This window comes from Symphodus melops (assembly GCF_947650265.1).
Source record: "Symphodus melops genome assembly, chromosome: 18".
Classification (NCBI taxonomy): domain Eukaryota; kingdom Metazoa; phylum Chordata; class Actinopteri; order Labriformes; family Labridae; genus Symphodus; species Symphodus melops.
In genome coordinates this window covers 15,819,240-15,841,407 of record NC_136708.1, presented here as the reverse complement: position 1 = coordinate 15,841,407, position 22,168 = coordinate 15,819,240, and the positions used below count along the sequence as shown (strand labels likewise).

General features: G+C 39.5%; 2 protein-coding genes across 4 annotated transcripts; both read left to right on the top strand.

The window, feature by feature from the left end:
• The first annotated feature begins 310 nt into the window (after positions 1 to 310).
• On the top strand, positions 311 to 7,746 carry mtdha (metadherin a). 3 transcript variants are annotated; one of them, XM_079368246.1, is made up of 12 exons: positions 311 to 930; positions 1,743 to 1,841; positions 1,939 to 2,050; positions 2,264 to 2,431; positions 2,523 to 2,573; positions 2,817 to 2,918; positions 3,194 to 3,274; positions 3,411 to 3,482; positions 3,751 to 3,878; positions 4,104 to 4,214; positions 4,292 to 4,391; positions 4,505 to 7,746. In XM_079368246.1, exons 1-12 carry the CDS (start codon positions 583 to 585, stop codon positions 4,570 to 4,572), a joined length of 1,440 nt encoding a protein of 479 aa, XP_079224372.1. In that variant the 5' UTR covers positions 311 to 582; the 3' UTR covers positions 4,573 to 7,746. The 3 variants fall into 3 exon arrangements, with proteins under 3 accessions (XP_079224372.1, XP_079224371.1, XP_079224370.1); XM_079368245.1 differs by having other exon boundaries at positions 313 to 930; positions 2,748 to 2,918; positions 3,197 to 3,274; XM_079368244.1 differs by having other exon boundaries at positions 313 to 930; positions 2,748 to 2,918.
• A 2,370-nt stretch (positions 7,747 to 10,116) lies between these two features.
• On the top strand, positions 10,117 to 20,235 carry laptm4b (lysosomal protein transmembrane 4 beta). Its single transcript, XM_079368247.1, has 7 exons — positions 10,117 to 10,450; positions 11,647 to 11,764; positions 13,260 to 13,333; positions 13,447 to 13,569; positions 13,793 to 13,891; positions 15,606 to 15,701; positions 18,941 to 20,235. Exons 1-7 carry the CDS (start codon positions 10,358 to 10,360, stop codon positions 19,013 to 19,015), a joined length of 678 nt encoding a protein of 225 aa, XP_079224373.1. The 5' UTR covers positions 10,117 to 10,357; the 3' UTR covers positions 19,016 to 20,235.
• Positions 20,236 to 22,168: the final 1,933 nt, after the last annotated feature.

Below are 22,168 nucleotides of genomic sequence, written 5' to 3'. Positions count from 1 at the left end.
TGTGCGATAAAGGTGCATTATGGAGTTTTGGTAGATAAATGTTAATATTTGGAGAAGTGTACAAATGATGTGCTTTATGTTTATAACGCTAAACAGTAAACACTACCTGTCCTCAGATGAAAATGAGGTTCCTGTAACACAGTCTGAAGATAACATGTTATGGTGGGGGGTCCACAACAGTGAAACCATAACTCTCCTAGGAGTTTGATTTTATCTCTAAACAGTGTTTATAGAACCCATTTTTATGTTAGAGTAAAGTTTGTGTATTTAGTTCAGAAAATATATAGCAGAGTTGTTTCACTTCTCCAACTTTAAAGTTTCACTGGCGCACCTTTAACTTTAAAAATACATTTTAAAACAGCAGCCTTACGGGTGACTTGGTTAGAAGAAGAAAAAAACACGCTTAACAGAGATTTGCATTAAATGTAGTTTCTAAGCGGCCCAAAATAAGAGTTTTAATTCAGCTTGAAATCACTTCTATTTGTATTATTTCCCCCAAACGGTCAAGTAAGGTTAGCCACTCCTCCGTTAGCATAGTCAATGATCGTTAACTGTTAGCATTTAGCTAAGTGATCTCGAAAGATGGCTGGAGACTTGAAAGGTTTGGCGCTGGAGAAAGCCGAGCTGCTTTCCACCCATTTGAGGGAGGCCCTGTCGCTGGGCAATGAATACGTCCGGGCCCAGTTCGGAATAGATTTGGATTTGAAGCCTGAGCAGTACCCGACGTGGGTCATCCTGTCAACGGCTGCTGCGGGTGTGCTGATGTTACTCAGCCTGTCCTGGGCCGCTGTCTGCGGCGGGTTGTTCGTCAAGAAAACGCGAGGATCCCCGATCAGCCGAGGCAGCGCTGAACCCGACAAGGCCAGCGTAGCTAAACCTGCCAAACCAGAGGAGCCGAAGAAGAGAAACAAAAAGAAAACGATAGAAAAGGTATATTAGGCACCGTTACAGTGCAGTTTGGTCACAATGGAAACAGAAAGCAACGTTTGGTTATGCCCATTCATGCATGTGTTCAGTAACAGTTAAGCTAATACTGTGTATAAGCTGGTTAGCCTTAGCGAGCTTGTTCATTTAAACCCATTGTTATTTTATCTTCACAAGCTGCTGACGTTTAACATGAGTTACCGTTAGCTTGCCACATGAACGATATTGACCCAAACTAGCCTTAGCTTTTTTTTCTCGTCCCGACATGAATGAGTCTTTTGAAGGGCGACCATGTGCAACACTTAGAAAATGACAAAAAAACAACCCAGTTTGTTTGAAATAAAAACAAACAAAAGATGTGATGTTTTAGCCTCAGGCGCTAGCTGTCAAACCAGCTGATGAGAAGCTTTAAGGTTAGCTTAACTTTCTCAGTTCGAGTACGTGTCAGACAAATTAATTGTATTACTACCTTTTAAAACAGCATTTTTAAACATTTAAACACAGTTAGGGTAAAGCTGTTTGGTCTTTAATGTTAATGTTTTTTAAAATCAACGTTAGACAAATACTATAATAGTTTTTTTGATCCACAGCCAAACTGTCTGTGTTCAAGATTAACTGTTGTATTTAACAGAAGATCTAAAGGATTTGCTTTGACTAAAAAAAAAAGATATTGCTTTAAAACGTGTGTTCTGTAATAATTTTTTAATACAAGCTAGGTGAATAGATTTTAGCGATGTACATTTACAGCTATTACATAGCTATAATACAGGGCGATAATCCTCATGTTGTTTACTAAATGTCTATCTTTTTCCCCACAGAGGACTCAATCCAATGGACAACCAGTGACTGGAGCTCAGGAGGAAGTTACAGTGGCCGAGGCCATTTCTAAGCCAGCCCCGCTGATCAAAACTGAGAAGGTATTTTAGATGTACTGCCAAAATAAAGGAACACAACCATTTCAGAAGCGTCACTTTGCTGTGTTGAAATATAACTCGTATTTGTTTACATGTGCAGGTTCAAGAGGTAGTGGCTCCGGCTCAGGTGAAAAAGAACAAAAAGAAAACCAAGGCAGATGTGAAACCAGTCCAGCGTGTGGTTACGAGTGATGGAAAGGAGCACGATGATGGTAAGAATCAGCTGTGGGTTAAAGCCATGTTAACTTCTTACTTTTAAACAGGCTTTCTTGTTTTAGCCAGTTTACGACCTTCTTGCCTGCTCTATTTATGAGTTAGTCTCAAATACAGTTTTTCTGTATCACCAGCCTGTTGGTTAAACAAATCAAATAACTCCATCCACTATCCCCATGGACTATTGATGTTGTTTTTTTTGTGTCGACAAGGTGCATGGGAGACCAAAGTCAGTAACCGAGAAAAGAAGCAGCAGCGAAGGAAGGACAAGGGCCCAGAGGACTCTGGTAGCCCTGGAGGGGGGGATGTCTTAAAGACCAATGTGGAGGCTCCTGTAGCAACAGCACCTACCAACACCAAGAAGAGTAAAGGATACAACGGTAATCATCAAGCAAGGACTTTTTGTGACTCTTAAAACACAATGTGCATGTTGTATGTTACTCAAGCATTGCTTCTCTCCACATTGTTTAGAATCACTGCATTCAAGAACAAGTGGAAAGGGGGACGCGCCCAGTGGAGCTGGTATGAATAAACCATACAAATTATTTTGTGTGACTTTGGTGGGAAAACATATTTCATAGCTTTTCTTTCGTTTTCCACCTTAATTTAAAAAAAAATCTAAAATCAAGATACAATGAAGGATGTCCAACACTGTCAGTCTGACCTGTGTCATCCTCCAATGTCTTCTCTCCTCAGTGCCTTCAAGCTGGAGAGAGGAGCCTTCAGTAAATGGTGGAGGTTGGACTGACGTTTCTTTGATCCCAGGTCAGGTGGCTGCGATGGAGGGAGCCAAGTGGAGCGCCGTCCCAGCGACTACACACTACAGAGCCCCACCTAAGCGCCAGTCCTGGGCCCAGGAGACCCAAGGTAACATCTTTTAAAAGCACAAATCAGTATATCAATAGTGGAGTATAGCAGTATGAGTAATATCAAGTCCTTTGGTTTTTTTCAAGAAAGATGTTGTGGTTGTAGAAAAGAAACAACAAATATATGTCTCAGTGTCTTTCCTGTTTAAATCTCACTGATTTGCTTTTTACCAAATCAAGTTAGTTTATCTGACTGACGCACCACATCTGAGCTTCACTGTTTTAGCACTCCAGCCATAAAATCCATAACTTATGTTTACTGTGTGCTTTCACCAGCAGCATGGAGTGGCATCGATGGCCGGATGAAGACTGACCTCAACCCTGTGACCTTTTCCATGCTGGGACGAAACACCACAGGTTAGAACTCAGCTCACCACACTGTGTTTACAGGATGTTTCATAAGAAGAATGTCTGATTTTTGCATAAATTATTGATTTACTTTTTTTTTTTTTTCTTCCACTCTTTCTCAATCACCTTCCCACTTCTCCTGTAGACCCAATATCAAATTCAATTGAGCTTCAGTGGGCGAGCGGCCCAGATGTTGACGATGAATGGTCTGGAATCAGTGAGTATTACAAAGACCTTTCATAATGATTAAAAGTAATCAAATATGGCTATATTTTACGGTACAATCCTTAATTCAAATGTAATGTGTGTTCTTGATTTAGAATTTGCATGTGTGCTGAAACACTCAAACAATGCATCTGGTTCGTCCAATGAAATTGCAATGTCCATATCAAACAAAAATCTATCCATCTATCAACTTCTAAATTTTAAAAAACATTTTGTTAAAACCATCCTATTGATAAGATCTTCCTCGTTTGTTTTCGTAGATGGGACTTCATCAGTGGACCCCAGCTCTGACTGGAATGCTCCAGCCGAGCACTGGGGAAACTACGAGGAGCCTCCTGTGTTGCTGACATCAGCACCTCCACCAAAAGAACAGCCTGTTTTACACAAGGTCTCACTTACTCTTTGCCAAATCATCCACCTGGCATTGTCCATCTGTTAGAATTCCCTCTATGCAAGGCCTTAATACACATTTTTTTTTATCATATTTATTAATCTATTTGATACATCATTAGGAAAGCAACACTAGCACCAACAATTCATAAAAAAAACAGCCATCCATCTGTCATGGACATCACTTCTACTTTGTGATTAAACCAACATTTTTTAATGGCAGGTATCGGAGGATGAGAAGGATACTGAGGACCCTTCAGACGGGGCAGCCAAGTCAAAGAAGAAGAGAAAAAAGAAGAAGAAAACAGATGAGGAGTCTGCCCCTGAGACCCAGGTAAGAACCAGAGAGATGAACATCTTGCACAAAAAATTCTCGCTGTTTTGATGACGTCATTGCATGTTTGATTGTAGACGATGAGCACATCGCCCCTGGTCGATACAGTGGCAAAACCCCAAGAGCTGCCTGTGCTGGCTTCAAAGAAGCAGAATCCAAGCATACCGTCCTCTCAGAGTAAATGTCAACTACTCATAGTTGAATTAATTCTTACTCACATGAAGGAAGGAAACTCCTTTTAAACAGTATTTTTGTCACTAAATATGTTTCCCTTTTTAACCTACTTCCAGAGAAGTCTGAGCAGACTGTGGAACCTCCGAAGCCCTCCCAGAAGAAGAAGGTCCGAAGGGAAACATGAAGTCTCATCACAGGTCCAGACAGAGCATAATATGCAAATGATTGTTAACTGTGTCACATGCAATAATTACCAGGTACAGAGCGACTTTCAGAGATACATCAACGGTTCATCAGTTCACGAAACACAGAGAAAACAAGCAGTGGATGATATCTGCTTGGCTTAACAAAGAGATGAAATGTGGTCCTATGGACTGGAAACTTAACTAATTTGCACTATTTGCTACTCTGCAACCAGGTTGGAGTTTAGGGGAGGTGGTAGCAGTGAAGGTACATGTTCATTTAATAACTATTATTGTTATCATAAGTGGTTTGTTTTCCACCCCATGTTTAACTTGTTGTCTTATAAGTTACACTGTGGTAAACTTGAAAATTCATCACTTTTTTTTTTTCTATGAAAACAAATGCCACAAGAAAAAACAAACTTATTTATAGCCCCAGACATATGTACTCTGTATTTTTCCCACATGCCCATAACACCCCAAATATTAACGATTAGTCTTGGACAAGAATTGGTTCTGATTTACTTCTAATCTATCTCAGCACAGAATCACATGACCACACACAATGTCTTAGGAAATTGGTCTTAAAATAGTCCAAATGCATTCATGATAAAGTGAGATGCTCATTAAGCTAATTTCAGAGTAAAAAATGAACCCCTTCCTCCTACAGATCAAAAGCAGCTTTTTTTTCTGTTTAGACCATTCGTCCTAACTGTGTAGACATGTAGTTTGGATTAGCTTCTTTCTGGCTCCACACAAAGCAATGACACACTGACTATTAGCAGTGTGCACCCCTTTAAACCTTCGTTTAAGCCACCTGTCTAACATTCTTCGGTGGAAACACGGGTCCCCTTTTTGCATGATTACTTTCAGATGGTCAGAAATAGTGATTGCTTACACAGTGCTTTACTATCATAAGCCGGTAGAATACACAAAGCATTGATTAGAAAACTGAACCTGCTAAGCAGAAGCTCGATAACCACCGCCTATATTAGACGTCCACGATGAGTACCGAATTCCTACAGACAAAGTCAATGTCAGGGACACTCGTCATTCTTCCACGTGCTCACGCTTTGCTTGAAATAGCTGAACAGCTTCTGTGCGACTGTTCTGAGGATTGGCTTGTAGAATCAGTTTAAATCTCAAAGTAAGTGTAGAAGCATGACAAACAGACCAAACCCACCACGAGGAAACCTTTCAAAAACAAAAATATAAATGTTTCAAAATTAATTTGAAGTCTACTTCTAAGTTCTTAAAGTTCTTTGTTAGTTTTTGTTCATGAAGACATCCCCCCCTTTTTCATCCACAAAGTGCAACTAAAATGAAGGAAATAGGTTGTGAAGAATCTGCGGTGTTAACCAAATACATCACTATTCTCCAAACTCTATTTTTTTGTGTCCCCACAGTCTCATGTATAGTTTTTTTTTCTTTTTTTGCCATATCAAAACCGTAAAAATAAATGGAAAATTTCAGGCCACAAACAAATACAGGCTCTATGACTGACTGCTGAAGCCTTGTATTTGGAAAATTTAAATTTGGAACATTATAAATTGATTTAATTCCCTATTTATTAGTGTAATCACTTTACTGCAGAATCACCACAGTTAATTTGATCAACAGTGACCTTTAATGAAATATGGATTTCATCCTTTACCTATCTTAAGTGGCAGCTGATGTCATGGTGAATTGTAATTAAATCAGAACAGCACAGTATGAAGTGTCCTAAAGACAGAAACTGCTTGGTCTTTTTTCTTCCAGTGTAAACCACCACTTTACTGTTCATTTAGTGAATGGTTGTTCCAAAGAGTTGTAGTTTTCACCAAATATTGTTAAATGCAGTCAGCCGGCTTCAAAACACGGAAGAAGTGTGTTTAGAAAGTTTGTTAAAATTATGAAGTCACTTTGGGGCACACCAACAGCTGAAATGACACAAATCCACCAGGTAGAATGAGATCAGATATGTCATTCAAAGATGTTCATATTTAAGTTGGAAATTTGGCCATTGTGAACAGATTCTGATTTTAGTTTGGGGACTGTTGCAGACAGTTATGTCGAGAGCACAGTATCTAGTATGAACCACCAGGGGGCACTGTAAGGTGAAGTAAAGATGGAGTGGGTTAATCCCATAAATCAGTAGCACTGATCTTTTGTCTCCACTTTTATCATTTTGAGTGTGTCTGTTTTTATCTGACTAAACTGTGCATTGATTTTTCTATAGACTTAACTGTCCCTTTTTTGCAATCTATGAATTTTTCTTTCTTTTTTTACAGCATTTTCTTCCAGTTTCTGTGCTTAAAAAAAGCCATGCCATATGTACAGATTGTAAGGGCTTTTTCCAGTTCTGTGATTGCACTGTGCAAAAGGCAGCAAGGAGTCCCTTTTTGATGTCAATGAATTGTTTTCTACTACTTTTTTTTTTTTTTTGGAATGTGAAATGTGTAACTTTTTGAGGTTTGCACCTAAGTTCCAGACTTTATGATGGGGGGAGGGGGATCTTTGGAGTTAACAATGAATGATAAGGAGCAGCTTTACTTTTACAGAGTTGGTTTAAAACAAGACACACACACAATTACACATATTTAACATATTAAACGGAATGTAATTCCATTGCCTTAACCTGTAGTTGTATAGAAAGTACATTGGCATCTTTTTTTATAGTTTCCATCCAGTTGCAAGTTTTGATGTCAGAAAGTAATTTCATCTTGCATGTCTTTGATAATAGTACTTGTGTACATGAAATAAGAACGATCTCTTGCTTTATCTGTAAGTACTTGTTCCTGGACTACACCTTAGTGTATATACTGTACTAGCTTTTTATTGAGACAAATTGCAGCTCTTTCTGTGGGCCTCAGATCGAGCGGACAGTAACAGGATTGTGTTTTTAGGCAAAGAGTCTTAGAGCATCAACATGTTGATCAGATGGTATTGATACATAGTGTTTGGTAGACCTGATAGAACAAAATGATTTGTCGCTGTGGCTTCAGGCAACTTTTTTTTTTTGTTTGGGTTAAATTTTTACTGATGATTAAAATCCAATCAATGTATTTATATACATGTCTCTAGAAAGCAGTTATGTGAATGATTTTGTTTATTGAGGAGATATAAATAAAATTTCTATGTTTGTTTGGTAAAGATGAAAAATAAATAAGAATTGCTTGATATCAAGTCATAGAAAAGCTGTTGTCTCTGCCTGACTTTGGATTTTACAACTTAAAGTCTCTTATTTTCATCAGGTTGTTAAGTGACGGCAGATGTTCTTCTTGTTCTCAAGGGAATATAACAAACATCTTAAAATTGATGTAGCGCCACAGGCCCACACTCATGAATATAAAATCATCAAACCTAGAAAGAAATTCACATTTAACCATGTTTTTTCCTTAAAAAGCACAATACATTTAAGTAGAATTCCAATCATACAGCATTGAAAGTAAATGGTGCTTTCTTCCTGACCACTGCCATCTTGTTTGGATGTCTCACTAATCCCCAAACTGTGATTAGTTCAATGTTGGTTCACTACATGTGACTGAGTAAATGTGTGTCAGCAGCCTGGTTGTAGTGGTTTGAGTGACTCTTCTGAAGCCAAACTGCTGCCCCAGTCAGACGCATGGCACGCTTACAGAGCCTGACCTCCTTCTCCTCCTCTCATCACTCCCCCTGTCCCTTCGCTCTCAGTTTATTTAGGATTTACCCGCTTTTAATCTCTCTCAATCTCTGGCTGCCTGTCCATTCACCTTCACTTCAGAGGGAAGTCACGTTTTATAGGTTGTTCCCTGCCAGAGTATTGTTTTACTTACTCTTTTGTGTTTGTGTGTATTGAAGGCAGCTGCACTGCATGGCACTGCAGTTGCTCTAAGCCATGTTCTGAAAATGGCTTGCTCAATCTGTCTTAAAAAGATCTTTATAAGGTCCTCATCTTGAACCATAAGTGCTTTCACCAAATGAGTGTGGCAGCATTATCTGACAAAACTTACAAATGAGTTCACCCAAACACTGGCTTTGGGTTTGAATTTACCTCATGCAGGCAAACAAATATACCTACATGAATACTTTATGTTAGGGACTAAACACTTTCTGTAACTTGTAATATGGAACATTTTGAAAATGGACCATCCATTGAGATGTCCTCTTCAGCCTTTGTTTCTAGCCTTTAAAGAGGTGGCAGTCTGGACAGTATTAAGTCATGGCAGGAGAGGAAAATCCCCTAATGTGACGATGATGCGGTCCGCCCACCAGAGCTTAAAGCTGTGGTCACCAGTCCATCTGTCAGGCCTGATCCAGGATGTTTGTACAAATGGGACAAAGTGACATGTGCTAGAGATACATCTTGTTCTAAAACTGATAGAAAAACAGAACAAAAAAAGTGAACATTAATGTGTTTCATAAGTGAAGGTCAAAGTGTGCAAAATGCCACATTGAGACAGACTGCCATGTGTGGAGCACTGTGAATACTTCCTTCTCTTGTGAATTGTTCATACTCTGGAACAACATACAACTCTTCAAACTTTGACAATGACTCTCAAACACATTTAGGAATGGATCGTGTAAGCACAATATTATCAATATTAAAGGCCTTAAAACAACATTTTATTATTTGGACTCCTCTTCAAGCCAAATTCTCAAGCTACAATAAAACATCAGCATCAGAAGTACATATTAACAATAAAGTAAAGCGGATTACTCATGAGTTGCCGTAAATTGAAAACCTGAGGTTTTTGGGGGCTTATGGCGCTCTGGACCCCATAAAAGTTTGCCCGGAGAGTAATCCAGGCTTGCACTGGTCAGGACAAATGACTGCTCCGTTGGCACAGTTCTTTATCTATCAAGTGTTGTGTGTATGGTCCATAGAGACCCTTCACTTCAAACTTGCTGTAATTTAGTCCAATGAGTCTCAATATTTCATAAATATAGATCATGTGGGGACATAAAACTCGAAATTGATATAATCCTAGACTGAATTTGTTGATGTTATCTCAAAATTCAACTCAGCCCATTCAGTTATGCAGTACTATTGCTAATGATTGGTAAAAACGAAATGCACATTTGCTGGTATTATGATTTAAGAAACACAGTGACTGTATGTGGCTCCATCCACCAAATTAAATCTATGGCAATTTTATTATAGACATCAATATTTGTTTTAGCATCACACTGTAAACAAAACAAGATATTATCCAAGGCACAAACAATTCACGTTTTACTTTCACTCTTACTGAAAAACCATATAGCAACAACAGCTTACATATTGTGTTGTTTTATATTTTTGTTTGGAAAATACATATGTGCATTCATTTAAATCCTACTGTTAACCCTGAAGTCTTTTCACTGTTAAAGTCTAGATTCTAGTCATACATGTCAAATATCCATGTGAGCAGACTAGTGCCAGATAATCAAGTGTTGGCTGGTAATGATTAAAACTACTTTAAATGCTTATTTAGTTAGTTGTTTGCCTAAAAGGCTAAAGAATATATTTAATTTGACAGAAGAAACAGGTCATGTATGGTTTGAGCTGGAGTGTTCTGGATGATTATTAAACATCTATCCCTCGGATCCTGGTTCAAAATCCTCCCTTGGTCACGTGACTCCGGGATGAGCCAGATTAACGGCTGCTCTCCGTTTGCCAGGAGTCCACTAACGGAAGAAACATCGTCTGAATAACACGGACGCTGAATGAGCACCGGGGAGGTCGTCAACTATTCCACCTTCTTTTAGGGACATTTTTAGCCGTGACCCATTAATTTTTCGCCTGCATTCATGAACTAACGTGACATTCACAGCAGGATAAAAATCATGATTTCGCCGTGGGACCGGTGGTACTCGACGAGCTGCTGCCTGTGCTGCCATGTACGGACGGGCACCATCATCCTGGGAATATGGTACATGGTAAGTCTCGTTTTTCATTTCGATGTCAGGCCCACATTTCAAGAAATATGTCTTCATTTGTGAAAGACGAAATAACATAAGAAAGGGGCTGGCGTGCTGTTTTTCACAGCAGTAACATAGCGACGGATGTTTTTGTTTCCGACGTTCACAGCTGATTGACATTTTGAGGATGTTTTCAGTCAATTGAACATTTCCTATAATTAAAACAACATTTTAAGATGATAAGCACAAGACAACATGTTAAGATGATAAGCATGCCCAAGTATTCAGTCAAAGTTCACAAATGTTTACACATTTGTGTCAAAAGAATGCTTATAATTGGAAATGTTGGACCAATATTACACTAGTTATTGTTGTTGTCCTGTAAAGATTATGGTTTGTTTTGTCCTAATTTTGTATTTTGAGTTTGCTTTCGTTTTTGGCTCCTACATACATAACCTGAAGTTTTAAACATAGTTCACTAAGCCTGTTAAATCCCTGACCTTTAGTAAGCATTAGTCTCTCTCTCCCTCTCTGTTTGACCATGGAGCATTTAAATAGAAGTCTTGACATAAAGCCAAGGTCAGAAAAAGCAACCTGTTATGTTACCTCCATAAGATGATCACACACACATTGACATAAAGGAAGAACAAGGTCATCATTTATGATCAGACTGGTTCCATGTTGCTCAATCCTGGACTTCAACCTTTACGGAAACACTGCTCAAATGGGCTACTTGAGAATCATGTTGACAATAAAGAAAAAAAAAAGTGTTCTCTTGAAGTCACTTAAAGGATTTTAGATTTTGGAATTTCTTCATTTCATATAATTTTTTTTTAATGCCACATCTTGTGATTTTGGATAGTTAAGCCTACTCGGGCAACAAAACAAGCCATTTTAATATTTGGCCTTGGTATCCAGGAACATTCTTGTCATTTTATAGCTGTTATTTAGGAAGTAATCAATTGTGCGCTAGCAATACAACAAGAATAGCAAGTCATACCCCCAATTGGTATTTCATAGAGTGTCAAGTTGTGGTTTTACAGTATCTAGCCACACGCAGAGCTCATACCTCATTCTTTATTCCACCTCAAGGTTCTCCCATTTAAAATACTTTTAGTCCAACCTAGAAAAACTCCCGGACCCCTCAGATCAGTTAACATGGCATCCCTCCACTGTGAAATGTAATATACATATTGATCTTCATTTCCCGACAGCTCATCAATGCCGTGGTCCTACTCATCTTGTTGTCGGCTCTCAACGACCCAGTTCAATACCGCTACCACCTTACCAGCTCTGAGCTCGGAACCGACATCGATGTCATGGACGATGCAAGTGAGTGCAACTAATACCTCCCTGTCACGTAATACAGATGTTCAGATTCTGATTATTCTGCTGAGAAAAAGTTCAGGATGTACCAGGAGGGTTTTAAAAAAAAAGTGATATACGTGAATACGTAACTGTGTTTAAATCTTCACAAGCACAAACTCACACAGATCTTAGTGATGCGCTAAAGTCCTAAAATTTAGGCCAAACTACCATACTAAACATTTTAATATTTAATTTAACCCACTTTAAATATATTCACTGTTGGAGTACTACAGTATCTAAAGAATACAGACAATATTTACTTTGATAGCTCAGAATAACAATAAGATTTAGATGTATGACCTTTCTTTTCTGTATGTAAGATATTAAGAGGTATGATATATCTTCTTTTGTGTATCTGTGCTGTCCAGAAAACATCTTTGAATCTTGTGCTATTTTAGTTTTTCTTTAAAAAAAAACCAAACATATATAATTCAGAACTTCAAAAAATGAACAGTTATTTATTTTTGCGATGAACTCTTCATTACAGCCCCGTGCGTTTCTGCAGCTTTAAAACCTCCTCTCTCTTTTCTGCCGACCTCCACTTTGCTCATAATGCTGCTCTCAGCACAGACATCGCTGAGTAGGCTCAGCTACATAGAGAACAAATCGGAGAGCATGTGGGTTTTCAGTGTTTTCCCCCTCCGGCAGCTATCATCATCACAGTCGCCTCTGGAACAGCACAGACCCGTGTCACTGGCCACTCTGATTTAAAAAAAAAAAAAAACACTGCTCTAATTCTCTCCCAGATTAGAGCGGCCATCTTGACTTGCTCCCCTTGTTGGATTACTTTGTCGCTTGTGTGGCATCATGAAAGATCGTGAAACACGTCACAGTTTTAAAAAATGAAGCCTTTTATGACATGTTAAAGGTGAGGGGCAGTGAACATGTTATAAGACAAATAAAAAAATATATATGATGATGAGTATCATGACACATTGAGGTTTTTTTCACATTGAAACTGTAGTGTTTACTGATAACAGAGATGTAACAGGGATTCACTGATTCCAATCAGCCAGAAACAGCCAGTACTGTTTATACTATGTAGTGGACAGGGATCCCTTCCACCAATCAGCACACATCACATACTTCTTACTCTCTAACCATGGATGTCTTTTACTAACAACAGAGCTACAGTGATACTGACACACACCTCATCTGGCGGCTTTCACAGCTGTAATGTAAATGTGAGAAGAGTGTCACATTTTGTTCATTTTAGAACATTTTGCATAACAATTACCCACGTGCTGATCATATTTGGTCCAAGGCAGATAAGGTGCTAAATATAGTGACGTTACTTAAGGTGTTTTTCAAATCCGTGCCCTAATAAAGACTTTGGGATTACGTCAGCGGGTTCGTCATGTTCCCGAGAATTGACGTGTTAAGAGTTACTCATCACTGGTAATCTAGATTATCTGTCCTCACATCCTTGGGTTTTGTTTGTGTGTTCTTCTTTATGCAGATATCTGCATAGCCACTGCAATATCCCTACTCATGATTCTCATATGTGGCATGGCGACATACGGTGCTTACAAGGTAAATAAACAGACAAAATAAAAACAGAAGTATGAAAATATATGCCGTTTACACAACAACCTGCCTCTGTGCTTTATGTTTTCCTTCACCTGTTCTCCTTCTCTCCCACGTAGCAACACGCTGCTTGGATCATTCCATTCTTCTGCTACCAAATCTTCGACTTTGCCCTTAACACACTTGTAGCCATTAGTGTGGTGGTCTATCCCAACACGGTGCAGGACTACCTCCAGCAGCTGGTGAGAAGCAATCAATAGTTGTTGAATTTTAAAAGTTGCAATAGAAATAATTTGTAACACAGGAACGACAAGAAAGATTAAAGTGTTGTGGCGCAAAAAAAACCCAAAACAGGAGTAACGTAGATCTGTGGGGGGAAAAAAACAACAAATTCATACTTTGCGTGTTACTTTTTTCTTAATTGTTTTTGGTTTCATTCTCTGTACCTCTTTCCCTCCTTTACAGCCGGGGACATTCCCTTACAAAGAGGACATCATGTCCACCAACAACATGTGCCTAGTCTTTGCAGTCCTCCTCTTCATCGGCTGCATCCTCTCCTTCAAGGTGAGATGACAAGAGTCCCACTGTATCACTGCAGCTTCTCCCATCATCCTCTTCCATGATGAGTAAAACTGTGCGGATGCCTAGAAAAGGAAAAACTCCAAAGTGTAATGATATTTGAAATTAATGGTTAATGGTTTTTCCTTGTTGAGGGTGTAGAAAAAAAGATATTAGCATTAAGTCTCACACTGTGCACATGAACATCAGCCATATGGTTTGTATAATTAATCTGCCAGTGTGAGCATTTCCATTATCGATGTTCTTCATGGGATTATTACACAGTCAGAGAGAGAGCAGTGGGTCAGGGACAACAGGAAACCAAAGTCCTGTCAAGCTCATTTCCCCTCAATGCATGGATGATTCTCCAGGCGCAGCTTTGCTCTGGGGCTCTGGGACGAGATGGGACATGGAGTTGCAGTCATCTGTACAATCAAATCAACTTGTTTTTCCTCTAAGCTCAGATTGGAAATGTTCTCGGCAGATATCCAACGGCAGCGCTGGGGTTTCATGATAGGAAGCAGTCACTGGAAGATACACTGCCGGAATAACGGAGACACGAGCTATAAATGTCAAGCCTACGCAAAGAGCTTTGTTGCACAGAGAATATGGGGAAATGTAACAGCAAATTTCAGCCTTTACAATCCAATATTAACATGTGCCTTCTAACTACATCAACAGAATCTTGATATTTAAAAAGAATCCCCCTCTTTTGTGAATGGGCTGCAAGTACAGTATACATATGCTCCTTTAGGAACGATAGTAGAGTTATTCATCTGGAAAAGAGCCAGATCTTAATCCTCAAGGACACATTCAGCTCTCAGCACACAGGCAGCACCTGCTAAAGTTCCTGCTAAAGCCAACATCCTCCACTTCACTGCACTTGGCATAAATGACAGATACAGACAGGCAGGAAGAAGGAGAGCTGGAGCAAGAAGAGATGACAGATAAGAGAGTTGTAGATAGCTGGATGAACTCAGAGATAGATGGAGAGAGTACGGAATATAAGACTTATGGTTAACCTCGGTAAAGCATGTTAACGTTTAGATTCGAAATGCTCATTTTCCTACAAGCGTCATCTGAATATTTGTGGTCCACAAAAAAGAAAACAGCATAGACAAAAAAAATCACTAAAAAGCAGGAGTTGGTGTGATCTAAATGTTGTGCTTATAATATCATGGTGCAAAGCTCCATTTAGCCGTGGTATCAAAGTGACTAGGTCAAATCAGCAGATGGTGAAGTGATTGGCTAGCGGGCTGCCTGGTTTGCTGGTTGGTCGGTTGGTTGCACTTACTGCTGGCAGAGGCACCGACTCAGCAGGCTACTCACACATAAAAACAATGAGCCTCCTGTTCTTCTGCCAACTCAGACAAACCTTTACCCCAGTGCTACCAAAGCCTTCCTCAGGAAAGAGATGCCGGATGAGTTGCCTTGACTAAAATGTCAGAAGACCATGAAGAGCCATGAAGGGAAATGTTTCAACTTTAAAGTATCTTATATTTACATAGTGAGTTCATTCAGTGTAAATGCACCTCTCTTCTTGCAAAGGTAGCGGATTTATCACAGTCTGTGTCACGTAGTCATACGATGTTTCCATGCTGTCATCGTCCCTAACCTTGAAGAATGGATGAGATCACAGCATGCAGCGCGAGTATTAATGAAAAGTGGATACAGCGTTGCTAAAGGTCACCGTGTGTTTGTTTTCCCCTCCTGTGGACAGGCCTACCTGATTGGCTGTGTGTGGAACTGCTACAGATACGTGAGCGGCAGGGGTACCACTGAGGTTCTGGTTTATGTCACCACCAACGACACCACGGTGAGTCCTCACAACCAGCCTCAAGGACATGTTGAAAATTCCCTTCACTCACATCATAGTGTAATTGCATTTTTGCAGCATTGCTTTTTTTCCCCTTGGTGTGCTTCAGTTTGTTACGTAAGCTAAAGATGATCCAATGAAAGCTTTTGAAAAGTTGTTTTCATCTCAGTTTGTCAGATGTTATTCCCAGCATCCCAGGTATTATTGACCTATAGGAAAATCACACTATAATTGCTTTTGTATGTAATTGCAGTTCAATGAGTTGATACCTCTATATACACAAGGTAAGGAATGTAGTATTAAAAATCTACGTCACTGATTACATAGCTTTAATTGTACTTAGAGCAGCAATTTAGAGCCCGAAAGAAAAGAGGTAGTACTTTTAAAATTCTCATGAAACCCTTATCAACCTTGACCTCATATTTCAGTTGTCAGTTTACTCTTTCATTATTACATTGTACATTTCATTTTATAAGTTTTTTCAAATTAAAAAAATGTAAATTACAAAATTAAATCGCTTGAAAACAAAACACGTGATATTTTCTTTTCTTAATCCTGTGACTTTGTGTAAATTCTAATTTTGGATATAACTTTGTAAGAAGTCCAGGTATGTTATTCCTCTCTAAGAAATCTCAATACTTTCTGACGTAGTATAAAGAATAAGTATCAAGTCACAGTATCTACATTGAGGTTCAGGTGAAGATATGAGCCATTAAACAATCCTTTCAGACATGAAATGACTCAAGTATGAAGAGAAAAATGACCCGCAGTACCCACATTCTGAAAATCCTACCCATAAAAGTTTAGGAGTTGTTCAGCAAATGATAAAAGTGTAAGTAGAAAAATTAAATATTGTCATTGTTTTGGTAGATATTTGTAGAATAGCGTAGACATTATAGAAAACGTCCAGGCGAGCCTATGTCCAGGCTCAAGTCTCCATGAGTTTATCTCTGTTGACAGTGAAGTGACATTGGTGCTGTGGGTAGCAGTGTCGTAGGTGCTGTAGGTCATCCCGAGGTGCGATTGGCTGGCAGTGCTGAGCAGGCTGTCATCCACCCCCACTTACCTCAAACCTCCCCCGACCCCCTTCTTAACATTGACTCAGAAGGGTTTTAGCATAGTCACAGTTTCCATTTGTCCGTCTGTCTGTAATCCTCATCACAGATACATAAGACATTAATCTGCCTCACACTCGCTGTCGTCTCAATACGACGCCGCACTACATCTGTCACTTTGTCCTTGTTGCTGTCGTGGCGCTGGTTCACTGAGGATTTTCACCTCCCAAATCCACATGCAGGAGGCTAACCCAGCAGGGTCTAATATCATGTTGTGTATCACATGGCTTTGTAGCTAATAGAACTGTTAGATGATTGGAAGGACTTACCAAGGTAGATGTGATGAAGGCAAAGAATTTTATTATTTTTTTTCCACGAAACAAAACACATTTAGCAATAAACACTTGATCAGACATATTTAAAAAGTGCACGTGCATGCATAATAAACCCAAATCATTATTATTATCATTGACTACAAAACTTTCGATTGTATCAAGTGTGATTTGGACTAAATAAACTGAATACTGTGGGTAGGTAGGATTAATCATAATCCTTTTTTTCTTTACAAAAATTTACCCCCCAGAAAAACATACACAATAGTAACTGAGTAACTGAGTCAGCCAAGCTGTGAAGGCCACAACAAGTGCTTTTGGAATGTTAATGACAGAGGTAATAGGCACAATTCAAACTTTAACACAACAAGCACTGGGACAACATGGGTCTCTATGTTTGCAAGAATAGTAACAATCTGTTTTAATATCCCTCTCTCTACGCAGAGGGGTGAATCAATTGAGCCCTCCATCTATTTTTACAATTAAAAAGCCAGCAGTGTGTCTAAATGGCTTTTTATTGCCCCGAACATCAAGTACCCAGCTGCTTGTCCGCCGTGCTTTTATATAAATGCTATTAAAATGCACAAGGGTTCTCTCTCTCTGTGTGTCTCTGTTCGTCCTCTCTTCTTCTGGACATGTTACATAATTGTCTGCTTGTCCGCTTCATTTCAAATCCTCGCTGTGATGTGTTCGCCGGGCCTCCCTGGCTGCTTCACAATTCCATCCCCTCAGAGCATATTCTCTCTCTCTCTCTCTCTCTCTCTCTCTCTCTCTCTCTGTCACTGAATTAGCAGCAGTGCTGGTTTTATAACACCATTTACAGAGAAATACCTCACATAGAAAGATTGCTAGCTGCCCTCCAAAGCCCAGAGATGCATGTGGACATTATCCTTAAAGCTAGTGATGCCCTCTATAGGGTTGGAATAAATAAAGAGTATGAAGGATGGAGAAGAAACCTGCAACAGCCAATAAGACCATGTTTGAAATAGCATCCTCTGTACTGTATAATGTGCTGTATTTCACTGTCTTAACCGAGTGTGTACATATCTGCACTATGTAGAGATACCAGTTACAGTAGAAATCTAAATAGTATTTTAGTACTGAGCCTTAAGAACAGTCTTTGGAAGACTTTAAAAGTCATGCTGTGTCGTGCCCTCACTGGCTTGACGTCATGATGGTGAACACGTCATGGTCAATACAACTGGAGTCCATGAGGGCTCAGGGCGAGTATTCAGAGGGTGGACATTTGGACTCCAACTCTTGAAGGCTTTGTCGCCACATCATTACGATACATTTTTATTTGTAGAACAGAAGCTGAAACTGAAACAGCAGAGGGTATGCGCATAAAGGAATATGATAACATCATGAGTCGTACCAGACAAAGCAACAGTTGTCTCAGCTGTGACTATTTAAACGTTTCATTTTAGAGCTTAGTTGTATTTATCGTTGTTTCTGTTACTGCTGACTGCAAAATAGAATATGTGAAGACATGGCTTTTTTTCTCTTTCAACCTTTTTATGAAACGTTTACATTCAGGACTCTTTGTTCCTCAGAGCTGTTACGCACATCCATCCATTGAAGCAGAACCGGTGCAATCAACAGTGGATGATATACAGAGGCCTCTCTCTTTTCAACCTGTTTAAATATGACAAAAACACGCAGGGACATTTAGCTGGGAGCATTGGGTTCAGAATCAGTAATAACTTTTGGTTGACATGCTAACAACAGTATATAATCAGGAGCTTTACAGAGATACAGCTCAATCACTTGATGAGGCACACTAACTGTGTCACAACGGATGATCTATTTGAGGGACGCACTGAGACTGAGCCTGTTTCTCATTGTATTACAGGTTCTGCTGCCGCCATACGAGGAGGCCATTGCCATACCACCCAAGGAGCCCCCTCCCCAGTATATGGAGGCATGAGAGAAATCCTTGGACCATGCACCCCGAAACCCTCCCAATACCAATCACATCTCCCTCCAACAGTAGGACCCCAACGCTGGCTGGTTCATGATGAAAAACATGACCAAACTAAATGTTAACGGCTGGTTTCAGCTTGGATTCTTGTCATAAATTCTTGGCATGAATTAGATTAAGAGGACCCTGATCCAGTATTGACATCAACTCCCCACTCCCCAAAACACCCCTCCTGGTTGTTGTGACGTATTTTCCTCCCCTGTATTGTCTCCTCTGTCCTCCTCCAAGGACAGAAGCGCAGCGACTTTAGCCGCTCCTGGCCCTCCCTCTTGGCAGCTGCCATGTCACCTGGCAGCGCCTGAACTCTTGCACGCCCTGAACACTCCGTCCCTAACCTAAATCTGCACTTTTCTTTGAGTGAAACTTGCACCAGTTCTGGCCACCAACTGTTAACCTCCCCTGATACTGTGAATCTCCCTCGTGGTCTTTGTCTAGAAACAAACTACCTGAAGAGAGAAGGCGACCGAGAGAGTGAGAAGGAAAAGCAACGTACATGTTTGGTTATGCAAGAGCACTTCTTTTTCCAGAAAAGGACAAATTCCTTCATTGAATGTAATGTCGAGGTATTTTTGTATGACTTTTTTGTATTACAGTGAAAACAGAGAGAAGAAGCGAGTAGTGAAGGCTGTCCTGATAAAATATCACTCATCTGTGTGTCGATGTAATTCTGTCCTGCTGGAAATCGTATTGGAAAAAAAGGTTCCTTGACCAGTTACAACTACTGTCCGTCTTCCTTTTGCATCTGTCTAACACCATCTGTGAACCTGTAACCCACTGACCGCCAGTAAAAAACCTTGTGCACCCATTGACTTGTATCAAAATATTCCAGTTTGCCTTCCTGTTTGTTCCCATATCGCTAAAGTTTGTACCGCTATTGATGTAATCATCAATTGAGGCACTTATCACGTTTCACATATTCTCGCACTTCAGATTCAAGGATAAAATCAAATACTCTCAAATTGCAAATGTGTCAACATTTATGATTGAATACATCTGTTGTGTTCCCGTACAGTTTTAACAGCGTTGTCTGTGTCTTTGCTTCTTTTTTTTTTTTTCTCTCTCTTTCTTTTTTTTTACATGGATCATGGTGAATTATCTGATCTTTTTAGATAAGCTAACTTAGCTGGACTGAGGGCATTTTCCTATAAAGACGGCGTGACATGCTGTATATGCAGTGACTGTCTAAGTGTATATTTGTGTGTGTGTGTGTTTGCGGGCCTGAGTGTTGTTGTCAAACTCCCAGGTCCTTTATATGTCGTAACGTTTTTCTTGCACATACAGTGATATCATTTTCAGATATTTCCTGTGCTGGTGACCTTTTGAAATGATTAATGGATGGGAATCTAAACCATTGATTTAGATTAGAATAGTAGCACAAAACATACAGGACAGACACTAGGTGTTTGTCTTTTGTCCTTTTGCCTGGAACTATTCAGGCAATAAGTACTTAATAATGAAACACGCATTGTAAGATAAACCTAATCCCTCTTTTTCCAGTCATTCCTATGTAGTATTGGATATAAACGAGAGAGCATCATTCTGTCACTCAGACTATTCAGAACAACTTGTTAGACCTAGAAATGCTAGTACCAGGAAGTTATACTGCGTTTGATATTAATGCTGTAGTGAATACTGTGGCCATTTGTTTCCCCTGGCATCATTGTCCCTGTGTGAATTATGACCGCTGCTTCTGCAAATCCAACAAAGCTGAAACATGAAAATGCACTTTAAATCAGCATGAGCTCAGTAACAACTGATGTGCTTGTGTTTTGTTCATCTTGACTAAGGTGTGATGTTATGTGATTTTAATATGAGCAGCAGCCGTCCTCTGGATGATGGACGCTTGTAAAAAAAAAAAAAAAAATGCAGCTATTTGTTGACTGTTATGTGACTGTGAAGCTAACAGATCCGAACATGACTGTGAGGAGAATTTGAGCTGAGTCGTGCAGGATTTAGGGAAAAGGTTTGCAGAGTAATCCGGACCAGTGGACAGCTGATGCCTAATTTGATTAGAATCACTTCTTCACTGTTCTCTACCGCTTTCCATTCACAAACGTCCTCTTGTTGGATCTGCATGAGCCCATGTCTTTAATTCTGAATAATAAAAACAATCAATCAGTGTCTGCGATTGTACTTTTTTTTAAAGGAGGATGATTCTTTTGAGCTTTTATATCAGCATCCTTAACATTAACATATGAAATGGGTTAACTGTTGAGATATATCAATATGATAAAGTAGAAAAACATTCAGAGAGCTCAGACCCAAGATAAGGCCACATGTCTCCATGGACTGCTTTTATGCCAAGTCAGATGTGCTGCTTAACTGGAATGGTTTTGTCCTGAGCCCATGTGACATCCCTCCATGAGGATTCACCAAAAGCAGGTCAGCAGATTTTTTTTAAGCCTACTTACAAACAAACATCACTACAACCATAAACCCCTCGGGGAAGATAATCAGCTATTTACTTTTAGTCTGTAGATGAAAAGAAAATGTGTTCCGGTGATTAATGCAAGAAATTTACTGGCAATGGGTAAGAGTATGGACTTGTTACATACATGATGTGTGTACTTCCACTCTCCTCTAAAGGTTGCCATGTCACTATAAAAGATAGTAACTGCATTTTTTTTTTAAAGCCATTATTTAAATTTTAATTTATTTTTGATATGAAATCAATAGTACTAGTTGAGGTCATCTTCCACACATTCAGCATCAAATTTAATTGAATCTCAATTTCTTCAGCTTCTATCCCTTTGGAGATTTATTAATGATATTAGCAAAGGTGCACGCGTTTACACCAGCCAGATCCTACAACCAAGCAGCTAAACTGTATCCCACCATATTTATGATTCACATGTTCTTATGTCAACATGTCTTCTTTGGGGGAAAAAAAGGCCAGATTTGATGTCTAAATGTTGTGTCTAAACAGGGAGTTGGAGTAGTTTTATGTAAAGTACAGTTGTGAGAGAGTGTGTGTGTTGTGAAAGAGAGTTGACATCTTGGGAAACACGACTCAACACAAAATAGAAGCATCATCTATTTTTGAGCACCATCATCTGAATTTGAGCACCAATGGCTGATTCCATGCCAGCACAGCACCTT

Coding starts and splice junctions, on each gene's coding strand:
- mtdha (XM_079368244.1), top strand. CDS start 583: ATGGCTGGAGACTTGAAAGGTTTGGCGCTGGAGAAAGCCGAGCTGCTT. Junction 3,275..3,410: donor GCTGGGACGAAACACCACAG/GTTAGAACTCAG, acceptor CTTCTCCTGTAG/ACCCAATATCAAATTCAATT. Junction 4,392..4,504: donor AAGCATACCGTCCTCTCAGA/GTAAATGTCAAC, acceptor ACCTACTTCCAG/AGAAGTCTGAGCAGACTGTG.
- laptm4b (XM_079368247.1), top strand. CDS start 10,358: ATGATTTCGCCGTGGGACCGGTGGTACTCGACGAGCTGCTGCCTGTGC. Junction 13,570..13,792: donor AGGACTACCTCCAGCAGCTG/GTGAGAAGCAAT, acceptor CCTCCTTTACAG/CCGGGGACATTCCCTTACAA. Junction 13,892..15,605: donor GCTGCATCCTCTCCTTCAAG/GTGAGATGACAA, acceptor TCCTGTGGACAG/GCCTACCTGATTGGCTGTGT.